This window comes from Numida meleagris, chromosome 4, assembly GCF_002078875.1.
Source record: "Numida meleagris isolate 19003 breed g44 Domestic line chromosome 4, NumMel1.0, whole genome shotgun sequence".
NCBI lineage: Eukaryota > Metazoa > Chordata > Aves > Galliformes > Numididae > Numida > Numida meleagris.
In genome coordinates, this window is record NC_034412.1 from 668522 (window position 1) to 693603 (window position 25082).

At 44.0% G+C, this 25082-nt stretch overlaps 2 protein-coding genes across 3 annotated transcripts in view; one reads left to right on the forward strand and one right to left on the reverse strand.

Annotated features, from left to right (window-relative positions):
• The window catches only part of WWTR1 (WW domain containing transcription regulator 1), a 50313-nt gene extending 37581 nt beyond the window's left edge, over positions 1 to 12732 (forward strand). Inside the window, exons 3-6 of the mRNA XM_021395739.1 lie at positions 3505 to 3704; positions 8101 to 8234; positions 8745 to 8857; positions 9077 to 12732. Of these exons, the coding sequence (XP_021251414.1) occupies positions 3505 to 3704; positions 8101 to 8234; positions 8745 to 8857; positions 9077 to 9261 (632 nt within the window). The 3' untranslated portion in view covers positions 9262 to 12732. The remainder of the gene's footprint in view (positions 1 to 3504; positions 3705 to 8100; positions 8235 to 8744; positions 8858 to 9076) is intronic.
• On the reverse strand, positions 14306 to 21459 carry TM4SF4 (transmembrane 4 L six family member 4). 2 transcript variants are annotated; one of them, XM_021394184.1, is made up of 5 exons: positions 20947 to 21459; positions 20597 to 20686; positions 18073 to 18206; positions 16921 to 17110; positions 14306 to 16643 (listed from the first exon to the last, which is right to left on the reverse strand). In XM_021394184.1, exons 1-5 carry the CDS (start codon positions 21118 to 21120, stop codon positions 16626 to 16628), a joined length of 606 nt encoding a protein of 201 aa, XP_021249859.1. In that variant the 5' UTR covers positions 21121 to 21459; the 3' UTR covers positions 14306 to 16625. The 2 variants fall into 2 exon arrangements, with proteins under 2 accessions (XP_021249859.1, XP_021249858.1); XM_021394183.1 differs by having other exon boundaries at positions 14306 to 17110.

Below are 25082 nucleotides of genomic sequence, written 5' to 3' on the forward strand. Positions count from 1 at the left end.
CTTGGAAATGTGATAACACATGGCACACTTGACTTGTAGGTAATTCAGTATAATTTAATTTCTATGCTCCTAATGCCAGGTGTAGGAACGCTTTGCTCATTGTACTGAGCTCCCTGTAATTCCTTGATTGTATGTAACAATGGATAGTATTGCTTGAAAGAAAAGTTACTCTAAGAGTTAAGGTTGATTGGACAAAAATATTCTCTCTCTCCCCATGAGAAGAAATGACTTTGGGAGTTATTGGGGACCATAAGTCTGGGAGAAATATTTCTCAGCATATACTTAATTGTCTTGTTCTTTGCCTTCTTGCATCTATGGTTTCAGCTGTTATCCAACATGAGCGGAGATCCACTGATGAAGGGAGAGTTTTATAAAGCAAAGGCTGTAGGTAGCCGTGACAAGTGGTATTACAGCTCAGGCTCTAGCCCTGACTCACCATACAAGCAATTAATCTTCACTTAACTTTGCTTGGTTCTCTCATTTGTATGTGCTGCTTAGATGAAAACGATTTTTGTATGTAAGACTGACTGTATTGTGGCAATCCCTCAGCCAGCCTGGATTCAGAGTGTGGTTGTCCTGTCACTCAGCCGAACACTGACATGCCAAAAATCTAAACACATATTTACGCATGTAAGAAGAGTTAAATTCCTGCCTAAGTGTTTGTGGTACTGGACATTTAACACCGGATTTACATTGATACAGTTCATATAATTGTACTTATAGTATTTCTTATTTATTTTAATTAGAATAAGACTAGACCCACTGCATTTCAAAGCTGTCCATTACAAAAGTAGTTTGATTGCTGCACCCAGCTCTCATTCCTGCCTTTCCCTCTTGGCACTGCAGTTTGCTGTCCTTCAGAGATTTGCCACTGAAAAGTTACTAATCAGTTCTGGATTTGTCAGTCGTCCCTCTTCCCTGCAACTGCTTTATTTCTCCCATCAGCTCTCCTGTGTTGGCTGAGGATAAACATTTTCATGGCTTCCCAGTGACTTTTGTTAGGAGCCTGTCTAGCTAGGAAATACTTTCTTAGCCCCAGGCAATTTTTAGTTTGCTGTGCTGCTACAGAAATGGATTTGCCAGCTCAGTAAAGGAATAACATGTGGGCAGGAGCAAGCAGCTGAGCGTGGAGGAGGTGGTAACAGTCAATACCCCGGTTTCATGAGGAAGCATGATGTCATTTGTGTGGATACAGCTGTCTGTGGACCACACATACACTAAGTCAGTGAAAAGGTTACATTACTGCAGGACTTCTTTTAGCTTGGATTATTTCTTGAGCTGAATTCGCCACTGAAGCTAAAATGCCACGCGACTGCACTCTCAGTTGACCCCATAGTCCTTGAACCTATTTGATGCTGGGTCAGCCAGAAGGAAAGATGTTGGAGCGGGTCCAGAGGAGGGCCACAAAGATGATCAGAGGGCTGGAGCACCTCCCCTGCAAGGACAGGCCGAGGGAGCTGGGGCTCTTCAGCGTGGGGAAGAGAAGGCTCTGGGGGAACCTCATAGCGGCCTTCCAGGACCTGAAGGGGGCCTCCAGGAAAGCTGGGGGGGACTTTTTATATGGGCAGGTAGAGACAGGACAAGGGGAAATGGCTTTAAACTGGAAGAGGGCAGATTTAGACTAGATATTAGGAAGAAATTCTTTACCATGAGGGTGGTGAGATACTGGCACAGGTTGTCCAGCGAGGTTGTGGATGCCCTCCTCCCTGGAGGCATTCAAGGCCAGGCTGGATGGGGCTGTGAGCAACTTGGTCTAGAAGGAGGTGTCCCTGCCTGTAGCAAGGGGGTTGGAACTACATGATCTTGAGAGTCCCTTCCAACCCAAACCATTCTACGATTCATTCTGTGATTCTTTGAAAGATTCAATTCAGATCTGATGTAAGCACATCTAAATATTTCTGCCTAATGAAGCATGGCAAAATTTATCCTGGCCCAATGCCTGTATACCTCCTTGTTCCAACTGCAGAATGACAGACAATACCTGATTTGGCAAAAAGCTTGGAGAGGTTTCAGACTGTGAAATTATCAACCCATTTCTTTCAATGCTCGCTTCCAAGAATGCTTGCTGTACTGTATACTACAAGGTCAGATGTGAATGCAGCATAAAGATCAAGTTCTGAGAAGCAGACAACTGTGTTGAGATTTCAGTTTTCATATGGTAAGAGTGATGAGTGAGAGACAAGTAGGAAGAAACAAATCTTAGTTCTTTCGAAAGAAAGATAATGTAGCTCTTCTGAGAAGTATTTTATTATCTAGGGTGTTCTTGTTGAAAAAGAGAAGCTTTCTTAATTATGCTGTCACCTCATTAGTGAAAGAATACTTGGAAAAAAGTCAATGAATTTTTAAAGCAGTGTGAAGCTACCACTTATTCAAACTGATTTCAGGCACCTTATTTGTTTTTTACGGGAAATGTGAAGGTAGGGGAGGAAATGAAGAGCTATTCACCCTGTGGTTCACGAAGGATACTGCATTTCTGAGAACTGATGCATTTTATTTAACGATAAAGTGGAGGTAAAGTCAAAACTGTGCAGGCAAGCAAAGCAAAAGGAGGAATTCCTTCACTGTTTCCTATTGGCAGGCAGATGTGCGGCTGTTTCCAGGAAAACAGGATTTCAGCATGGGTAATGGTTACTGGGGAAGACAAATGCCATCACAGTGAATGTCCTCCCTCCCTCCTTCTTTCACCTCAGCTTTTCTTGCAGAGCACAACCCCATCTGGTATGGAGTATCTCTTTGATCAGCTGTGTCTCCCTGTGCCCCCTCTTCAGACTTAAGTGCACCCTATAAATCCAGAATACAGCATCACACAAGCTACTGTGAAGACAACTAATTGTGTCCCAGCCTAAACCAGAACAGGAAGGCTGCAGCCTGCCAGGGAGCAGAACATCCTACTAGGTTTGCTTCTTACCTGGAACTGGAACCTCTCACCTCCATGTCACTGAAAGTGTGCATCTTCTTCATAATAGTGGAAAACACACGCAGAGTTCATTATCTGTTCCAACAAATATTTTTACAATAATTAATTTAGATCTGTCAATAAAGAAAATGTTAAGAAATCACTTAGCTACCACACTGTATAATACAGGCACACATTTGTGGAGTTTTCAATTAGAAAGTTTGCATATCATTTGCTGCATGTCAGTGGGATGCTGGGATCATAGAATTGTAGAATTATTGCAGTTAGAAGAGACCTTAAAGAGCACCTAGTTCCAACCCCCTGCCACGGGCTGGGGCACCTTCCACTAGACCAGGTTGCTCAAAAGATGATTATAAATACCTGTTATAAGTGTTCATGTTTTATACGCCTGTAAAATATTACAGAATATTTATTAAGCAATTATTAGCACCAGTCTTGTTAAGTAGAGTAGTTATCTCAGTCATTAGAAGTAAAGTCATTCAAATAATGCCATATTCACCGTAGGTGAGCAACGTGCATTCTGGGCTCTCTGTTCTCTTAATGTACAATGATACGTAATCAGCCATGATATCTTTTCTTTCCCACAGTTATGAATCACCAGCACCAAATAACAGGCAGCACATCCATCTCACAGCAAAGCTGCCCTTCCCAGACTCCACAGCCAGGGCTGCTGAACATGCCCAGTGCACTGACCACACAGCAGCAGCAGCAGCAGAAGTTGAGGCTCCAGAGAATCCAAATGGAGAGGGAACGAATTAGGATGCGCCAGGAGGAGTTACTGCGACAGGTAACATTGAGGATACGCGTCTATTTTGCTCAAGAACTTTTAGTTCAATACATCCAAATTTTTATCAGGTACAAATTAGTAGCACTGTTGCTTTGTGTTGTGATTAACCATTGCATTAAGTAAGGATAACAAAAGAAACAAATATAAATGGAGTCTTCATGAAAAAAAAAAGAGAATGTTTCATTTTTTCATACCAGTAGGTGAACTTGTCTGATGATGTGTTAGAGTACAGAAGTTGCTGTAATTTTTTTAATTGGGTAGAATGCAGAAAGAAACCTAAGAAAGATCTTTACACTTAGATGCCCTCTAAGAGGGAGCAGCAGAGTCTGTGTCGTAGGATGGTGTCATGGTTTTATGACTCAGGTTTGAGTCTGAAAACTGTGCAGATGCCATCTTGTGTTCATGCTCAATTTCCACTGCCCTTAATTTATGGGGATTACATGGTGCTACATCATCTCTGTGCATGCAGAATAACTATGTTCAATGTGGTGTTCTCTGACTTGATTGGTAATCTGAAGCCTTGTGCACACCTTCACCTTTACTGTCCAGAACTGAGAACATAATAGAGAACATAATAGGGAGGGAAGAGAGTGGCTTATCTGGTGTGAGCTTTGTCGTATTGTTATCATGCTAATAACATGTTCAGCTATTTTTACTTTCTTTGGCCTTGTTCTTGCTTCAGGACAAGAGCAAATAAAGCATCAAAACAGTTGAGCCATTAACACAAGGGCTGCTATCTCTGCCTGCTTACCGTGTGTTTTCCATTGAAACTAACACATGCTCAACAGTGCAGCTGTGCTGTGCTTATTCAAGCCTTCAGCTTTAAGATGCCTGTGGTCTTCGTTTGAGCTACACATTATATAAAGCAGGACGGTATCACTTTGTATTACTAAAATTTTCAGAACTGATTTAGCTTTTAGGGAACGACATATTTGCCACTTACAGAAAGGAAGGTGTAAAACGTATCCTGTTCAACAGAATTTTGTGCCCTTCCTGCTGTCAGTGCGAACAGCAGCTCAGGAGGATGTGGCAAATCCCTCTGGGGTCGGACCCTTCACTGTCGCTTTTGCTTTTTTAGTATAACCTACCTAAGGGAAAAACCAAGTGTGCACGCTGCTGCTAGGTGGCTGCGAGGAGGTGCAGAGAGCTTGAACAAGAGGGGAGGAATTCTTTCAGCAGGTCACAAACCTGCTTGCCACCAGGCAGCAGCTGCTGGCTCCCCGCAGCCATTCCTGGCCGCAGCTGCTCGGGTGGAGCAGCACTCCCAGCCTGGAGGAGCATGCAGTGCTGGAGGCACGCTGCTCAGGGAATTTGTTTACCGCGTTGGGTGGTACAGCCACCAGCACAGCGAATCGAGTCTTTGCAGGAAGGGCCGTGCATTTCGGAATACCAGCGTGACTCAGCTCCCATTTAAATGGTTCCTTACTCAGTTTTGTCATTCTGAAAAGAGTTTTCTTTCTTACTGATCCAGTTTTATTTCAGCTTTCCAAAAGAAAAGGGAGAATGTGCTTACTGCTCAGGAGGCTTCCTGGAAGTGGAAGTCATTAGAGCAGTGTCAGTCAGAAATCTTGAAAGGGCCGTACTGGGAAGACGTCCCAACACCCTTCTCTGTGTGTACATGTGCCATCTTCTGCCTTGTTTGGAAAGGACAGTTGCAGAAAGGCAACATGTCTCAGAGGTTGCCTTCTGATCCCCAATCCTCTTCCACACGCGTGGGTGTGGAAGGGTACAGGGGCTCAAAAGCAGCTGTAGAGGGAATGCTGCGTGGGGATGCAGATGAAGGTTTATTGCTGTTTTGTTCTTGAGGAGTAGAAGCTCACTGGCGTGCTACATCCTGAATAGAAGAATTTCCTGCCGCATTCTTTCTGCTGCACAGGTTGGCACGCAGTCTGACCCACTGAAGGCACAGGCAATGTCTAGGTATTGCACTGTCTGCCCTGAGATTGAGGGCTGGCAGAAAGGGAACTGAAGCGGCTATCAATGTAAACTCCCTTCAGACACCATCACACCCCAGCTTGAAATGACTGTCTGGCAGCTGATCATGGAGCTCAGTTCAGTTCTGCCAAGGAGGATTCCGGGAAATGTGACAGTGAATTTATAGACTCACTTGGCACACAGCTTAAAAGGAGCTTACATCTGAGCTGTGTTCAGAGACACTGAATAATTCAATATACTGCAATGCTTTGAAGCTTTTAAAGATTTTGCAAATAGTCACTGTCCGAGCCCTCTGCCGTGCTTTCATGATGTCAGAATACTGAGGGGTGGGGTTTGTTTGGTGATTTTGAAAATCACCTTCAGGTTTTTAAACCTGCGCTGTAGTGCCCTAGCAATTGGTCCTTTTTGAACTGAGTGCCAAGGATGGTCTCTGCTGGCCAACAGGAGGCACTCCTGCATTTGGGAGCTGAGAGGTGATAAGAATAGGTAAGAGTATATTGTTACAGCCTGTGACTGCAATATTGCTGTTCTTAGTGCCACAAGAGGTACATTTTGCAATGTACCTGGATTGGATGTGCAAGTGCACTTTGTCAGGAGCTGGAGCTTCAGAAATCCTTACTGTACTTTGCTGTTCCATGGGTTGTATTGCTTTCCTCTGGGCAACCTGTGCCAGCGCTTCACTGCTCTTAGCATAAAGGACTTTTTCCCTATGCCCAGTCTAAATCTTCCCTCTTTTAATTAAGACATAGTTACAATATTCTGAAAGAGACAAATACTCGGATCATGACCAAGATCTTCCTTGTTATTTTATTTTTTTAGAAATAGCGTTTGATTTTTGGAAATGGCAGAAAAGTGGGAACCAACGTATTCTACATGTTGACAAACTAGGAGGAAAGGCTTTCTTTTTTTTTTTTCCTTTGTTCTGATGTTACCTTTGTTAGTGGGGAGCTGTGTCCAGTGAGATTTGAATGTGCCCTGCCCAAGTATCAGAAACATGAACTTCAGTTCTGGATTGGACTGCAACAAAAAAAATCTTAGCTAAGTCTGTCCTGCTTCATTTTGGCTGTTTGACTTCCTTTTCCTTTTGGTGTTTTTTTTTTCTTTCTGTCTTTTCCTTTCTCTCTGTCTTGCTAGTATTGGCCTTGCTTATATTGTTGCATTTGCTATTTACTTGTTATATTTTAAAAAATATTTTCATTGTAGGCAGTTAAAAAAGCAGGTCTACCCGTTTTCTGAGATTTGTACATTTTCACAGACTCCGGCCAGTTTAATTTTATGTAGAAACATCACTAATAGTATTGTCCTTTGCTGACATACATAAGCTATCATGCATAAGCTATTAAAAATCTTCACTCTTTTTATTCTTAGCATTTATTAAAGAATTGCATGATCGAATGTAGATTATTATTTATCAGTGAATATACTGATTATTTGATTATAAATAAATCATTATGATGATGGAGACCAATTTATGTTGGTTTCCAATGAACATTGTTCATGAAGAGACTAGACTAATCCTCCTCACTAAACAAATCAATTGCAAACATAGTAGAACATCCCACTCTAGCCTCAAAAAATTGTCTTTTTTCACTGTATTTGAGAGAACGAATAAGTTACAGATTCAGTAGAGAATGGTTTTCTTCTAAATAAAATATTTCCTTTTATTTCCCAAAAATCTGTAATAATAACTAGGCTGAGTCAGCTAGGTTTACTGATACGGCTTTATTATTTTTTAGGTCCTAGGCTGTTCATTTGGGACATCTGTGTGGAGCAAAGCAGTGTTTGTATTAGAGCTCTGTACCACTAGATGTCATGGTTGTTTCACGGAGATAAAATGAGGAGGATTTAACTTTCATGGAGAGTTGAAACGAGTTTCTTTTGGCTCATTTGTAATCTTTAGTATATCTCAGTATGCAAGACGTGGATCAGGCAGGCACTAAACCAAAGGATTCATTATAAAAATTACTGGATCAAGTTTCGGTTGCAGTGGTTTTTCTAACTTGTTAAATACTTTCGGATTGCAAGTTAGATTCTTCTGCTTTGGTATCTAGCAAAATATGTCATCTTGTAGCCACCAGATGACAAACAAAGTTGAGCAGAGTAGAGTAGAATAGTTCAGCTGGAACATACTTACCAAGTATCAAGTCCAAGGTGTTAGCCAAATTCCTCTTGGGCGCTGAGGAGCTTTGGGCATCAGCCGCCTTTCTTGGAAGCCTGTCTCCCTATGGGAGCGGCCTCCAGTAGATGGTGCAGCACAGGTGGGTATGAAGGACAGTTCCTGTCTACAGCATCATGATTTTCTTCACACCAGTGTAAACAAATAATCATCATGTTTCTCATTTAGAATTACTCTCCTGAATAACGCTGTGGACATATGTTACGTGCTTTCTTGGTATGAGACTGCAGTGATCCTGAACTGTTGGAATAACCCCCCTTCCCTTATGTTTCTTTGCCTTCTCAGGAAGCTGCATTGTGCAGGCAGCTTCCCATGGACTCTGAAAACATGACCCCAGTTCAGACAGCCGTGAGCACAGCTGCCATGACCCAAGATATGAGATCTATTACAAACAATGGATCCGATCCTTTCTTGAACAGGCAAGTTCATGTCCTCTTCATTAGACAATTCACACTTTTAAAGCTGTCTCTCTAAAGTAGTTTCCTAAAGCATCTTATTTTCTACTTACTCTGAAGAGGAGTACAGCATAGTGGATGAAATCTTTCAGTTTACAGTTCCTGAAGGAATTGTAGAAAAATCAAACAAATGGTAGCAGGCGGTTTGAAGTGTACTGTATGTATGTGCATGTGGAATACTCCAGGTACATAACATAAGTATAAATAAATTGACTTTTTCTAAGCTGTCAGAACTGTTTGTGTCTAGAGAGGTGTATATACATGTGTATATTTCAGAATTAGCGTGACCTCACTTCAGTCACTTTGAATTTGCAATCGTGTAAATGACTGCATTGGAAGCCAGCAGTAGAAGATGAGGCTTGATGACTCAGTATTTAATATATGACCTGTTGCACTGTCTTTTCAAATGATATGATCAGGGACAGCGTCTAACAGAACATCATTACTGAGGCTTTTTCATGTTTCAATTCACAGTGGGCCGTACCATTCCAGGGAACAGAGTACGGACAGTGGCTTGGGATTGGGATGCTACAGTATACCAACGACACCTGAAGATTTCCTCAGCAATGTAGATGAGATGGATACAGGTAGAATACCCTGATTTAGCTTAAAGTGTAGTGGTATTAATAACATCTTCTTGTAGCTAGTACTGTTTTATAATTGCGTGGTGGGTTTTTTCTGGGTAGCACTGTAGAGAATGGAAGTGCTTATGGGAAATGAGGAAGCTAATTTTTAGATCAGTTGTGTTGTTGTAGATTACCCATAAGGTTTGGTATTTCAAATATTCTTCTTTAATTTTTTTCTAGGAGAAACTGTAGCACAGACAACAATGAACATAAATGCTCAGCAAACGCGTTTCCCTGATTTCCTCGACTGTCTTCCAGGAACAAACGTTGATCTTGGGACTTTGGAGTCAGAAGACTTGATCCCTATTCTCAACGATGTGGAGTCAGTACTGAGCAAAAATGAGCCCTTCCTTACGTGGCTGTAATCATCCATTATCTAATGCTGATTCAGCTTGAAATGCAATTCAGCGTTTCTTTTCCCTCTTTAGATAGAGGTAGAATATCTGAAAATCCTGAGAGATCACTGCCTTAATGACCTTTGTTACATCATCTTTATGGTTGGTTTAATCTCTGCCTGAATTTGACTGACACTAACTTAAATATAAAATACATATAGAGATATACATATATAAATATATATTTCTTCCTCTTTTAGAAAATATACACTACGCATTTTCCTCTTCAGATCAGGCAGAAATGTTTCACTTTAAGGACTGAATGGCGTTTGTGCATGGCTGTGAGGATCTTCTAGCTATTGATTAACATCACAAACCCTCAGTGAATCACAAAGGCTAACTGCTAGGTCACTTGGTTCACAGAACCTGCACAGCCTCAGACCATGCAAGCAGTTTTATTACTGCGTTTACGACAATAGCATCAGAGGCTTTTTTATCGACTTACTTAAGCTTTAAAATTCTTTTTTTACTATTATTATTAGGAAAACTGTACTGTATGGAATATAGATTAAATCTGATCCATATCAGACACGATCATTTTCATATATTTGTAAAGGCACAAGAAGTACTATTGCCATTTCTTTTTTCCTTTTTTTTTTTTCAGTATATTACTGTATAGTTTTCAGATAATAAATATGCTTACATATTGAAAGTACCAGTATTGTTCAGCAACAGTTTCACACTGCTACAGTGTTGTAAAACAAACCAACTGGTACTAACTGCTGCCTTTTTAAAATAAAACAACGTATTACAAACCAGCATTTTTTTTAGCAGATCTTAGATTTTGATAGTTATTATATTAAGCATTACGATTTTGTAATTTAAGACACGAACAAACAATTTTTCCTACCTAATAATATGTGGCAATTAAATGCAAAAAATGTGCTGTTGAGGTCAGGACATAAAAATGTGTCACAACTTGGTAACGTCGTACGTAGTGTGAAAAAAGTGATTGCAGTACTGTTTTTAGTCATGTTTTTAACTGACAACGTCAAACTGTACATGTAGTTCTATACATGAAAAAAAGCTGTTACCTTTATCAGGGCAAAGCTAAGCAGTGTTGTTCCTGGTCTGGTAAAATTCTTAAGTCTTTCACTTACTGTAATCAGTGTACAGAACACGCAGCATAACGTTCTGTGCACTTCTGCATATTGTATTCCCTACAAGTGCTTCTTTTTCAGAGGTTTGGGACTGAATAGGCATCAAGGATATTAAGCATACACTTCCCCTGAAATGCAAATGAAGTCCTAAAATTCTTAACTATTTTGAAATGATATTATTTATGATTTATGAATTTAAGCCTTTAATATTGAAAAATACGTATTTTCTATGAAAGGCACTAAAACTTTTCTCTGAGCTTGATCCAGGCTACGTAGAGAGAGGAAGAGGTTTGGCACTCAGCGTAAGTGGGTGTTGCTGAATTTAATGATACTTAGTAAGATCTTATCAGTGCGCTGTACTATTGATCACTAAAGACTTTTCCCATCTGGTTGCGTGAACGTAGGTGTAAAGGTCAGAGATTAAGTTACGGGAACATGAGGAGGTTTGGGAGTCAAATGATGATGTGACAAAATTTGATCCTGAGTGGGAAGGGTCACTGCAGGCTGGGATATACAGAAGGTGAGTCACTAGTGTTCTGCAGAAGGCGTGGTGGAGGAACTTGATGCAATAAACTGCCCTGTGAATGACACACAGCTGGTGTGCAGTATGCAAAAGATGGAAACTGAAATGCACACACCAAAATTTGGAATTGGAGGGGGAAGGCAAAGGCCTGCAGGCATGAAACTGTATTACAGAGGGAAAAGCAGCTCCTTTTGTATTTTCTCTTTTTAATATAAAATGAGATGTGACAGCAGAATTGTGTCTGCACAGAGTATGATTACTGAATTGTCACTATGTTTCTTTTATTTTTTGGGGCAGGGGGGAGGGATATTTTCTGTTTATTTGTTTCTTTTTGGTTTTGTTTTGTTTTTAATGTTAGCTAGCAGTATCCAGGTAAGAGAAATTTCTTTCCAACAAACAAGGGACCGGGCAGGGCTGACCAGTGTTACTGTAATGATGATTAACCTCTCTGTTTTAAGGATCTCTTCAGGGTGTCAGCCTCGATGAAAAACGGATGGTCCTCAGGCTTCGTTCTTTAGTGGCACACCTGACTATGGTAAAGGAAGTGGGGAGTTTTGGCACCTGGCTGCAGTGCTGACTTGTCGGCCACTCCCCAGGGCTGTGTTACTGCCTGGCACGCTGAAGGCCATCAGCGCTAGGATAATTCCCAGTGGCTGCAGAGCCGTGTTCTCGCGGGATTCCATTGGTGTGGCACGTTGTTAGGTCACGTTTAGAAAATACGGTTTGTCCATTTGCCAGTACCGTGGTAAATTTGGGTCACAGTGCATCATATTCCAAGCAGGCTGGGTGTTCAGCTGGTGCGAACCGGGCAGCCGGTGCTGTGTGGCTGCACTGGTTTTCATCAGCTGGAGGCGATAGCTCTTGCACTGAGAACTGATACCGTTTTCTGGTGCAGTTTGATGTTAATCAGAATTAGAGCTGAAGGCCAGATTGCTCTGTCTGCGGTGTTCCGGGTGGTTGTGCGGTAAGGTTCAAAGGAGTTCAAAAGGTAAAAAATCTGAAACTGTGTTTCCCTGTTACTTCCTATTGATAAAACAGCAGCACAGCTGGAACAAGAAGGCGCTATTACCTGAAACAATGCTGTCAGCGTAAAGCAGCGAGCAGAGTCTTAGGTCAGATCTTTACTCAGTCATGAACCAAATCATAGTTAAGGCAGAAGTGATTATTGACACTGTGAGCTGTGCTTCCTAGGGGTGGGGGGGATGTGGAAGATGAAGAACGGCAACAGCAAACTCTGTTTGTAAGTTCTTTCTTAAAAAAGGCTTCTGGCTTTGGACAGGCTTACGGTAGCACTTTCAAGGATTCAAGAATATGTCATTCTTCTGAGACTTACGTTTTTGGTGACAATATTTCACAAAAGTTACCGTGCAGAAGCTGGCCGTCCCTGCCAGGCACCAGGAGTGGTGCTGGTGCAGAGTGACGGGGCGCTGAGCTCCCAGCGTGTCACGGTGTGTGCAATGGGATGTCATCGGGGAGGGGCTGGGTTTGCCTGCTGGAAAATGAACGTTTTGGGGAGGAAAGAGAGGATTGAAGTGTCTGTTTGAAGCAGAAAAATAGGGATGGTTCGAGTGAACTTGGTTTCTAATGTACGGCATCCATGTACGTGCTAATACTTTAACTTTTTTATTTACTTTTTCATTTTGTTCAATGATGTGTGAGCATTTGTTTCCCATGTAGAGTACCTTGCACCAGGCCGTATGTATCGGGAGCACACAGATCGACCTGTTGTATCAAGGGTTTGGTTCTGTGCTTTTTAAAGTTTTTTTTCTTTGATCTTGTACATGAAAAAAAAAAATAGATAAATGAATTCAAACGTTTTGGATGCGTATTTGTTATTGGTTTTGTTTGTTCGTTTTTTTCCCTTTGGAGGGTTTTGCTCTTTGCTTCCCAGGGAGCCGTGCTTGGAATAAAGGTAAAGATATCTGCTCTGTGGGAAAGGCAGATACTCGTAATGAAACGATGGGCCCCTAGCAAAATGAAAGCATTTACATTTCCGTTCCTTAGTAGTTGTTTTGGGCACCGGCGATGGTTACAGTTTGGCTCGTAACGCTTGCCCTGCTCCAGGCCCTCCTTGTCGATCCCTGTCCCTGACGCAGCCCTTGTTCCGGCCCGGCTCGTGCAGCTGCCCCCAAGGAAAAGCGACAGCACCGGCTGCGTTTGCCACCGAGCTCCGCTCTGCGCGCTGGAGCGGTGCTTCGTTCTCGGGGTGATGGGGACGAGGGAGTTTCTCACGCTCCGCATCGAGGACACGGGCAGGCAACATTCCCCGTGGGTCGACGGCTGCCGTGCAGCGGTGGCACGGGAGCCAGGCTCACCTGCGTGCAGATGGCTGCGAGCCACGGAACAGCGCGATCCCCCCCCGTGGCTCGCAGCCATCTGCACGCAGGTGAGCGGCAGCAAGGCTCGCCGCGCTGCAGGGTGCTCCACGCTCGCGCTGCAGGGTGCTCCACGCTCGCGCTGCAGGGTGCTCCACGCTCGCGCCGCCGAGCCTCGCTCCCGCCGCGAGGGAGGAGACGTGAGGCGGGAGGAGGACGAGCGGGAACCTCAGAGGACGCGGGGCGGCCCGGAGGCAGCAGGTAGGGAGCGGCCGAGGGACGAGGGGAGGAGGGTGGACGGAGGGGAGGAGAACGGCCGCGAAGAGCGTGCGTCCCGCTGCTCCCGAAGCGGCTGCGCGGTGTCTCCGGGCGCTCAGCCCCGTGTCGCGGCTCCGCTCCGCGCGGTCTCCGGGCCGCAGCTGCCGCCCGCTGCCCCTCACGCCGGGGGGCGGCCCCGGGGCGCTGCTGCTGTCGCCGTCGGGTCGCCGTGGTCTGGCGTCCGGCGGAACCGTGGGCGGGTGGCGAATGCTCCCGATTAAAACGATGGTAGAGACCCTCCTTCGCGCTTTGCTGATGAGAACGCTTTGTAAAGGAAGCAGAAATGGCTTCAGCCTTGCGTATTTCCCAGCTCGTTATTTCCCAGCTTTAGGGGCAAGCTTTCCGCACGGAGCTGCTCTGAGGCTCCGCTGCTGGGCGCGCGGCGCGGTGCCGGGGCTCGCGCATCTCGCAGTCGCGGGCACTGAGGTTTCCAGGCGCGCGCATCGTTGCGCCGCGGAGCGCTGCTGCCTGGCACGCGTTGAAACGCGGTCTCAACGCGCGCACACGCGCTCAGCGCGTTGTCACGCGAGCTGTTAGCTAACCGCTGCGTTGCTTTCGATGTGAACTCTCAGCTGAAGAAGCGCTTCGCGGCGTCAGAACGGCCGCGCTCCTGGCCAGCCGGTCGCTGAGCGCGTAGCGAAGTTTGAAACGACGCGTTCGCATTGGGATGTTACAAACAGTGCTGACGTTCTCCTGGAAGCTGCCAGGGTTTCTTTGCAGCTGACTCGGCTAAAACTGAGCGTGGTGTGTAAGTCGGTCAGGACCGCTGGGGTCTGTTTTGCCTTCAGTTCCCTTCGGTTTTGGTTTCTCTCTTGCCTCAAATGCTAACCGTAGCGGAAGAGCTTTAGGAACAGTGCTGCTGGCAAGTCAGTGGCAAACCCTGTTCTTTAGGATTGTTCAGTACAACCCAGGGCTAGATCACAGCATTAAAATGTGTGTGCCTTATCTCAGTATTGGCTCGTTAGCTCTTGTTAGAAAACCATTGTGCTGGGCGTCTTAGAAGCGTTGACTCGTGAAGTGCTCCGTATTTTTGTTTAGGTGTCGTAGCTTCCTCATTTGTTGTCCCAACTCCCCCGCAGAGATGTACGTGTTCAGTTTATTAATAAATCTGAGTTGTACGCTATGTCGCTACGCATCCATTTGCTGAATGCTGATGAGAAACATTCCATATTCCCAAAGGCTTCATAAAAATAAAACGAGACAAATGCAAGATGAGGTGCAGGACAGCTGCTAAGCACAGGTGAAAGAATAGATGTAAAATGGCTGTGTCAGTGGGTGGTGATATAAAGGGCACTCTCAAATTCTCTAGCAATGCACTGTAACAGGTGGGAGAGACAGCTGTTCCTAAAGAGCTCTTTCATCATTTATCATCTTGCACAATGTATCATTAAACCCCTTTGCTTGTGTTAATTTAACTCTATGTGTATGTGTGGATGCATAGCTATTTAACATTTGTTGCATAATGCTTACCAGCTTCTACTGCTTTTAAATCCTCAAAGCTCTTTATATATCTCTGGTGTAGACGCAGAGTGCATGAGATATGCTTTTGAAAAAACAGGGCACTGAATCACTGTTTTGGGGGGGGAATTTGGGGGGAAAAGGATGTGGCCAGTGCCTTGATGAACTTGGAATCCCCAGTCTGGCAAACAGGGTTGTGGAGATTTGCTATAGGAGCTTTCTTAAGAAGTGTGAAGGTGGCCTGAATCCCTCAGCCTTCAGTCCCTCTGTTTCCTTCTTGATTGCTCTGGGAAATAGTTTTCTCTCTTTAAGCTTTAAAAGATTCTTTTTTTTTCCTAAAAAGAAGAGAATGAATTGCTAGGACGATGTGACTGTGCCAGGAACACTGTGCTGCTCTGCCCCTCCCATCCCAGAGTGTAGTGGGGAAAGCTGAAAAAAATGTCAAGTGAAGGGGAAACAATTCTACATCATGAATGGCTGCGTACGTGAATGCTCTTCAGGCGAAGAAAGAGAAAGCTAAGAGGAGATACGGGAACCTGTGAAATCAGTTGCCACAGGGAGGCCGTACACTCTTTCTTGCAGACAAGAGTGAGGAGGCATCAAATGAAAGGAGCACGTGGCAGGGTCAGAACAAAGGAGGTTCTATCCACAGCGTGGAGTTAGGCTACAGAAGGAATATTGCAATTCAAGGAAGCGAGCAACTTCGTGGAAAAGAAATCTGTCAAGAAGAGTTAAATACAGAGATGGAACTTCTGCCTCAGGATGTCCCTGCTCAGCAGAGAGTTGCTGTCTGTGGAAATACTCTGGGGAAGTCCCTCTGTACGCCTTCCATATACTTTCAGTTTTCAGTTTCATCTGCCGCAGTCATACTGTGCTATTACCCCTCCTGCAGTAGAGTGACCAGAGGAAAGCATGGGGAGAAGCCAGCGCCCTGTCATGCTGAGTAATAGCTGGGCACTGGCCTTCCTCACTGAGTTCCTAAAGCTGGCCGTGGTGGTGTCCAGGCTGGCTCATAATGCTGCAGACTGATCACAGCAGTCTGTTCTTCAGCCCATTGCTTTGACTGTGTAATTCCCTGCACAGCAGTGCTGCTAAATATGCCTATTTCTCCATTAAGAAAAGAGACGCTGAGATGATGAATCTTTTCTGTTACAGAATCTTTATAAGGAGCAGATCTGGAAGAAAGAAGTCCTTGCTTTTCTGTGCACATGAGCATATCCTTAAAAGAAGATCCACTTCTTTTCATGTTCCCATATTCTTAGGACATTCCCATTTGATAAACTTCAAAAGAGATTAGATAGAATTGCATAACAACTGAACTCGTACCAGCACCGTTTGGTGATCTACAGTTAGAAAGCTATTACGATCAAAAAGAGAATTCTCGGGCAAAATCCTATGCGGAATCTGTTTTACAAAAAATAAATATGATTATGAGAGTTGACTTTTGCTTATTTTATTCCATGAGGAGAGGTTCCAGGCACGTGGGTGCCTGAAGAGAAGTCAGGGCTTCACCCCTTCGGTGCGGGGAGCTGCCCTTCATTCTGATCTCGGCCGTGGCTGCGCTGCTGGAACCGAGTGGTTTCAGAAGGTGGGAAGGGCTCTTTGCACCGCTCACGTTCTTTAGACGGGTCCATCTCCCTGCAAGAAAGGAATCACGGAGGTTATTCAGCGGCTCCTATTCACGTGGCTTCCACAGGATTTTATCCTTTTCCGGGGGCTGTAGGAAGCTGTCAGATAAACCCCACGCATAAGGACCGAGGCGATGTTCGGGCACCTGGCAACGCTAAGGTTTTAGAAAATACCACCGTAGTGCTGAACGAAGGCTGCTTTGGCTTTTCAGACTGCCAGCCCATCGAGTGCATCTGTAGCTGTTGTCAGTGCACAAAGTAACAAAAGGAAATAACTGGTGGCTCACCCCGCAGCATCCGCAGCATCTGCAGTCCCCGCAGATCGTTCCGAAGACCCCGTTCACAGCCTGAATGCCGCACAGCACGGCCTGGATCCCGCTCATCACCAACAGCAAAGCAAAGAGCGTCAGGTGCCAGGGGACGATATTTTCAGGTGACACACACAACTTCCACTTGTTGTGGTCGCCCAGATAATCCCTGGATAGCGAAGGAGGGAAACAAAGCCGTGAGGAGATGGCATTGGCTGGCAAAGAGGCGATCTGTTGTGGCAGACAGGCTGCAATGATTGTAGCGTGTGGCCGAAGTTCTGTGAGCTTCGAAAATGTAAAAAGTAATTCCCATTACAACATCAGTACTGCTTGCTTAGAACGTTATTTTGCGTAGATTTTACGTCAGTTTAAGTAATTAATTTAAAAAAGATAAGGCACAGTCAAAGATGAGATTGTTTTAGACGCAGCTGGACCACTCCTGGTGTTTGGGGAAGAAAAAAAATGATCAAATCATAGCCAAGCGTGTTCCAAAATGACTTTCCTGCCTACTCGTGCCTCAGTGGGAAGGCGTTGTTCCTGCTCCTGGCGTCAGTTCTGCTGCTTGCACGCAGCAGCCCTGACACCTGGTGGTGCGTGAGTTCAGCACAGCTGCCAGGCAGCCAGGAGCCGCGGGGCTCCCCCAGGGAACGGCCCCGTCTGCAGCTCCCCTCTCCGCACCAACGAGAAGCCCGCGTGTTCTGGTTGTAGTGGGAGAAACAGACAAATTCCGTAACTAAGATAAAAACGACATAAATACAAATTTCTTGGAAAGCGTCGTATTTCAATAAGTGATGTCCCTGCTGTTAATGTAGGTGTAACTTATCCCTGAACACTGCTTAGAATCCCAAGAAGAAACTGGAGGGCTGTGCATTCATTTCTTTTCGTTGGCTCCCTTGAAACTCGGTGGTTTTGATTGGTTCTGTTATTCTTTATATACTGCTCTCGCTCCTTAATTAGTGTTGTAGTGCATTGGTCAGTCTTCGAAGAACACCCGTATTTTAGACAAGCAGTATAATCCCCACCGTTAAATGAGATTTGGAAACATAACCGTATCACAAACTTAAAGCACATGTAACTTGTTTTTTTTTTTTTTTCTTTTCTTTTTCAATTCTTCTGATTGTCTTGACTTACCCATCCTTGAAGGGATAGATCCACCCTATTATGCTGTTACATTTAGGGCCTTTGTTTATGGCTACTGCTGACACAGCAAAGCAGTATCCAGCTCCCAGACATCCAACTGCAGCGAATATTATAGAGGAAAACATCTGATGGAGAGAAATGACGTCATTTTAGTTCTCATTCAAACAACGAAATGCGCCCTATTAATGTGAACGTACATTCCCTAAGCTCAGCTCTTAGCAGTCCAAAATGTCAGCTGCTGAACAGCTAGAATAGATTAGTTTGCACTTGCGTGGTCAATGTATAGCGCATACCTGCACTGTTATGTGGAAGGTTTAAAAGAATTTGCCTGAGGGCTGGAGAATCTGGTGCTGCCGCAGCAGATGGCACTCTTCCCACTTGGACAGTAGGTGTCCAGTACGTGTCTGTTCAAGGCACAGCGTGCCAGCATAGCAACTCTTTCACAAAAGATTATGAAGTTTCGAACCACTCGTGGCATTAAAAAAATCTACAGTACCCTGTACAAGTTAACTTTGGTATCTTGGTCATATTTGCACCAAGTAATTGTATTTTTCTTTCCTGATCCTCCCCTTTGCGTCTCATGTTATTATGAATATCTTCTCACATGCCCTGCTAGAGCTAACGATGAAAAGTACAAGTGGAATTGATGGAAGGATGTCCTTATTTTTCTGACTTTCCATTGCAACCTTTTCACGTACAGTAATACGTAAGTCGATCTTTCTAAAACTAATGTTCTGTTGGAATTTGAAGAACTTTTAGCCTTATTTCTCTGTAGATAGAGGTAGCCATAATAGTTTGTAGGTAGAGGGAATATCTGTTATTGGATTGAAGTGATAGGATCCCAGAATCATAGCACCGTAGAGGTCGGAAGGGGCCTCTGGAGCTCCCCCAGTCCAGCTCCCCCCCGCAGTTCCCTGCAGCAGTTGCTGGAATGCATCCCAGTGGGCTTGGATGTCTCCAGAGAAGGAGATTCCTTCCACACCTCTCTGGGCAGCCTGTGCCAGGGCTCTGATATAGATGGAGGAAAAAAAAAAAAAGATCTCATCACAGAGCTCTTGTGAGTGCTGAGATAGGACAGAATAGTTCGGTTGGAAGGGACCTTCAAAGATCCAACTACCGGGCCCTTTTGGGGCTAACCGAAAGTTAAAGTTGTTGTCCCACTGCCTCCTGAACACTGACAGACATACATTTTTATGTTTACATATCAGGTGGGGCTAACTTAAAAATTACATTAATGTAGCAGACATCATAGTAACGATGCTTCTGTTAAAAGACGAGAGGAGATTCAGTTCTCAGTCATGCTGTGGTAAGCCCACCGGGACTCCCTTAATACAGCATGGTGACTGCAGGAACAGTCCCAGCCTTTCGTTCAGGCACTACGCTGACATGATGCAGGAAGGGGCAGCACTGTGGGATGGACATCGCTGCATGGACAGCACCGTCCTCACATACGCCTTAGCTCCAGCGCACCTGCCTGAACACGGGCAGAGAGCACTCACAGCCGCTCACCTCTCTTCATACAGACATGCTCCAAGTTCAGCTGAAGTGTGGAGACACGAGCAGAAGCCTGGCAGCGACATATTTCTAGTTGGGTAGATACTGCGTTCTTTGTGGTCTTGAAAGCTAAGTTAAACCGCGTTCACTGCCGGCAGTGAATATAAATCGATAATACAGCGTGGTGAAGAGAAACGTGGCTCCGTCTTTTCCCTGTGCTATGGGGATTGCAGGAAGATGGCCCCAGAGGGAGTGAGGGAAGGCTCCTGGTAAATCTCACGGCCATTGCTCTTTTTCTCTCTCGCTCTCTCTCTTTTTTCTTTTCTAGTTGAAAATCTGTTTTGTTAGGAGGCAGTGTAACGATCGGCTTGCGCCAAACAATTTGCCTCAGAAGAATACACTTTCCTAGTGGAAATATTCCTATTCTTTATCTGGTCTGATTTTTAAACTAAAGCACTTGAGAAATTTACTGGCATCTGAAGGAATCTGTTTGAGATTTTCCAGCGGAACCTTGAAGGAAGGTGTAGGTTCAGAATGGAGCCTGGTGTAGAGCTGGCTGCTCTAAGCAGGAGCTTAGGTCGGGTGACTTCCCGGGGTCTGTTCCAACCCGAAGTTTTCTGTGAACCCAGTAGGATATTCACAGCCCCTCGCACAGCTCTGCAGCGAGCTGGGAGCACAATGCACCGCTGTCAAAACAACTTTTGGAGCTGCCAGCGGGAAATGGAAGAGAGGACTGTCACGCTGTGCAAACTGAAACGCAGATCTCTCAGAAATTCAGTTCACTCGTGACGGCAGCGATGCTGTGATGGCTGGATACGAGGCAGTGCAGGTGTGGTACCCGTGGCACACGGAAGGCTCAGCAGCCTGCTGTGTGCCTCCTGCCCCTCAGACAGAGGTCAGGGCTTTGCATCGCACAGTCTGGACAGCGTCTGCCTGCTCTCTCAATGATTGCGAACAGCAGAAACACATATTTTTATTGGTAACAATATAGCTCTTTTGTTTTGCGTTTGCTCTCACTTACCGCAAACCTCTTTCCACAGCTCTCATTCCCACAGCATCCACAGCAATCATTGTTCTTAAGGCCCAAAAACACCAAGGCGGGAAAGATCATCTACCGACAACAGAAATTCAGTTTGAATTGGGAAAAATTCAAGTGACATTTGCTTTTCAATTCAGTCATTCCACGTCTCTATTTTCTGATCACTGATTTAGATTTCTTATTCCTAAACTATTGGATGACTTTTAACTTATTTATCAAAGAAGAATTTGCAGCGTCGGAGACTGCGTTTGAGATACTGAGAAAATCCGGCAATGCAAAGTATTGGTTGAGGTGGGGGAAGGAAGGTGGGATGTCCAAAGTGATGTACTCACCAATACGCCGGATCCCAAGATCCCTCCGAAGTACCAAACCTCGTCTGTAATGTGGTCATTGTTTTCAACCACTTTTCCTCCAGGGAAAAACAGCAAGATGTTGGCGATTGTACACAGCACAGCCAAAGGGATAAGTGTGATTCCCAGGCACTTAGCACAACTTCCAGTGCACATGTTTTTTTAGAAGAAATTGCAGACGCAATGAAAGACAGAAGAAAAAAATCTCTCAGATGTTCTCAGAAGTGTTTTCTGAAAAGGAGCTTCTCAGTTTGTCTTCCAAAATCTGGTTTCTGCAGTGCCTCCAGAGGAACTCAGCCCGTCGAATACTCCCTTCAGAGACCTTGCTGCAGCTGGTCTGAAATGCAGCGTGCGCCTTATTTATATGTTCTCACGGCCATGATGTCAATTTTCTGAGCCTCCATAAATGAAATTACGTTCAGTGCAACCTCTCATTTTACTATGACAACCAATAACCTCTGTTAATATTTTACTAATGTGAGTGAGTGGTTGAGCCCTTGGTTATCTGGGCTCAGGTTAGGGATAGGAATTCTATTTAGTCCAGGATCATCATTTTTGGAATACACAGTCCTTCACTCTGTAGAGAGTTTTTTTGTACATACTGACATGAAAACACGTAATGAATCAGCTCATGTTAGTAACAGCTGCGTGCAATAGAAAAGTTCCCCGAATTTGCTTTTCTTTGAGAAAGTTGACTAGTCATTTGATATTTTGAAATGCTCAGGTAGCTTGCAGATTTGCTATATATCTTGAAGTAATATGAAACAGAGCTTTGCAGCCAATATCTATGAATAAAAGATAAAGATCAGAAAAAGCTTCAGTGGACTCACGTCATGTCGTGCCATTTTGTGTTCCCTCAAAGCCTAATGTTTCATCTGTGTTCAGGCAAAATTTGCATTTAAAATTGCATTGCATGTGGCAAGCAGACTCTGAGCTCAGGCCAAGCCTCCGCTGACTTAGCATGCAGCATCTTATTCAAGCAGGCATCTCAGTTAAAGCAGGCCCTGCAGCTCTTTAAGAGATACTGGATGCTTAGGCATGGTGTATCGTCCTGCAGAACTTGTGCCGTGATGAAGAACATCATCTTGAACTGTCCAAAGCCATCCTGAACTGAAGCTGGATCTTCAGGTGAAGTAGCAATGCTGAATAAGCTGGTTTAGTCTGTCAGTATCGTTACAGAAATGGTCCAGCTGAAAAAAAATCCAGGTCCCTGTTCACCTAGAGTAATGCCCTGATCTGGTTCCTCACGAGGCACACGGACAGCTCTGCCGTACCAGGAAGTGGTGGAGCAGGGGCAGGGAGAAATGCATTTGGAACTGGAGGCTGACTTGTCAACTTCGTCTTTCTTTGCCAAAAAAAGACAAAAAGAGGAAAAAAAAAAAAGATGCAGAGCAGTGTTACCAGAGAGACACATCTCATGTTTTTAGAGAAACGTCTTTTTAAATCGGATTTCACTGTGAATGCAATTCTTGGAGTTATGATCTTCAATTAGAAGGTAATTAAATTGTGAGAGAGCTACTTGTCATTTTTTTTAAAGGTGCCAGTATGATTGACCACAGATAGACACTACCACTGGCAGATGGCAAGTTCGGCTTTCTGCTGAAAAATAAGTATCAAACTTAAGGAAAAATAATTATTACTAATTTAGATGTGACACTAGGAATATTCCTATTGTTTTCAATAGCTTAATTCTGTCTAATTTCAGGCAGAAAGGATCAAGGTTTGTTGATTAAAATATGAAACCATGAAACCCGTTTTCATATCAGACAATGCTAGACTGTTGTGCTTCATGTTTAATTCAGGGAGACAGATCTCAGACAAAGAAAAACATCACACTGTGATTTAATCTTTGAGGTGGAATAACAGCACATCTATTTACTAGACCGAAGGCACCGCCTTGGCCTTGAGCTGAGTAATTTTACAGAAAAAGCTTATTTTTCCAAAGTGCGCTCTTCTAGCTATTGGGAATCAACCCAACAGATACTAAAGGCTGTCTTTGACTGGTTAACTGGTAATCATATATTCCTGATATTTCTATTATTGCTTAAATTACAAATAATCTCAGTACCTTGAAAAAAATTATGGAAACTATCCTGGGTGCTCTTTAAAGGCAGCTGTGGTGGCCAACTGCTTTCTGGACTGGGAGATAAAGTACGAGGCCTTTTATGAATCACACAGGGCAAGGAGAGGTGAACTTCTTGTCTCACATTTAGCTGTGTGCCTTCAACTGCCACACATGGAATTCTGTTAATAATCTTGTATTGGACAACAGTGTTGGTAACGGGTGTATGAGATCTGATGTTAAGCTCGGTTCAGTGGTACTTCCCATTTGGCATTCTGGCTTTAACACAAACCTGAATCAGTAGCCTTAAAGGAGTCAAATTGCTGTTAAACACACGCATCTTCAAGAGTAAGGAGTGCTGGGGTTTTGTTGTTGTTGTTTCAGTTTGGTTTTTTGTTTTGTTGTTGTTAACTGGCTGATGGTCCAAAGACCTTTTACATACCTTGGTTCTGTAACTGAAACAATAGGTAAACTAGCTTACACAAAGTTGAAATACTCATCTATAAATACAAGAAAGTCCTTGAACTGCAGTGGAATGAGAAAGAGAGACAGCAGTCTGTTGATGGTAGGCCTGTAGGAAAACAGATGGAATGAACTAGCCTGTTTAACACCAGTGTGTGTGCTTTATACTGCAGTATGCAGGGAGCTGGAGACTGGGCAGTACAAATACAGCAGAGGCAGAGACATAGCAAGACAACTTACACGCTAACAACTAATAGCGGAGTTATCACAGAGCCCATCTTATATTTTGCTAGTCAAGAAATTTTCCACAGAAGTCCATTTTCAAAGGCTTATGCTCATTACTGTAAAATTTTGTTTAAAAAAAAGGCAGCTATTGTACAACAGAAAAGCAGACAGAGAAACAAATGAAAAATCCCTGAGTAACAGACAGCAGTCTACGTGTGGTGGTCAGCAGGATGTCAGAACTAGGCCAGTGTGGCAGTTTTCATGTCTTTTTGCAGCCTCCCATTGCCTCTACAATAAAGATATTCCGAATCTGGACACTCCATATTTCACCCAGTATGTTAAACAGACTTTTATGATGTTCCCAGTGGGTAGAAAGTACCTGCAGTTTGGTTTCCAGTTATGATATAGTGTAATGGACTCAGTAACAGACATAAGGGAAATATTTACTGTAGCTCAAACACAAATCTTACTCTTTGGGTTTTTTTCTTATCACAGTCACACTAGAATGGATTTTTTTTTTTCTTTCAGTTGTGAATTCTGGCTCGTAGTAAGGGGAAAAGACTTAAACTGTATTGCATCCAGCACCTCGCCATCCCAGCGTACCACAAGTGGCTTCTACCAGATCCTTACCAGGCTTCCAAGCTGTGACCTGGACAACTGTCCTGCTTTTTTTCTCTTACTCTGCTCACCAATTGGCCAGATTTCTCTGTTCAACTTTATTTTTATTTTTATTTATTTTAATTTGTATTTTTATATGGCCTTTTTAAAATACTACCAACCTTTATGTGAGAGTTTAAGCTTGTCACTTGGGATGGCTTAAGGGGTGCTGGAAAACAGCATTCACATTGAGCTAAGTCTTTTTCCATTGAAAAACAGAGTGATTTGCACACTCTGTTCCTCGAACGGGTTCTTCCCTTCCGTCCTAGCCTATGTTCTTTCTAATCCTGGCCTTCTATCTGGGATTAGGACCAGCAAACTCATTGTCATGCATTAGCAACAATATTGTGGAGTCTGTGAGGAACAGTGAGTGGGGTGGAGTCAGTCTTTGAATTTTTTGCCGTCATGTTCAACATTTTCCTAGCAATTGTGAAGTCAAAGGCAACTCCTTTCTAACATCCTGTGAGAGGGAGTCTCCTCCTTTCATCCCCTTCCAAGCCATACAGACTCCATGCGGTGTCCTATGGAAAAATAATAGAAATGAAAGCTTACTCGGAAAGTTTGGGTAGTTTCAGGAAGATGTGAGTAGTAGCTTATCTATTCTTTGTCTGGCTTCTTAAAGCACAGACAGACAGCGATCCACTACCTACATGGAGACTGAGAAAGTACTGGAACAGAGAATGTGACAAATGTGAAGGATAAATGTAAATAC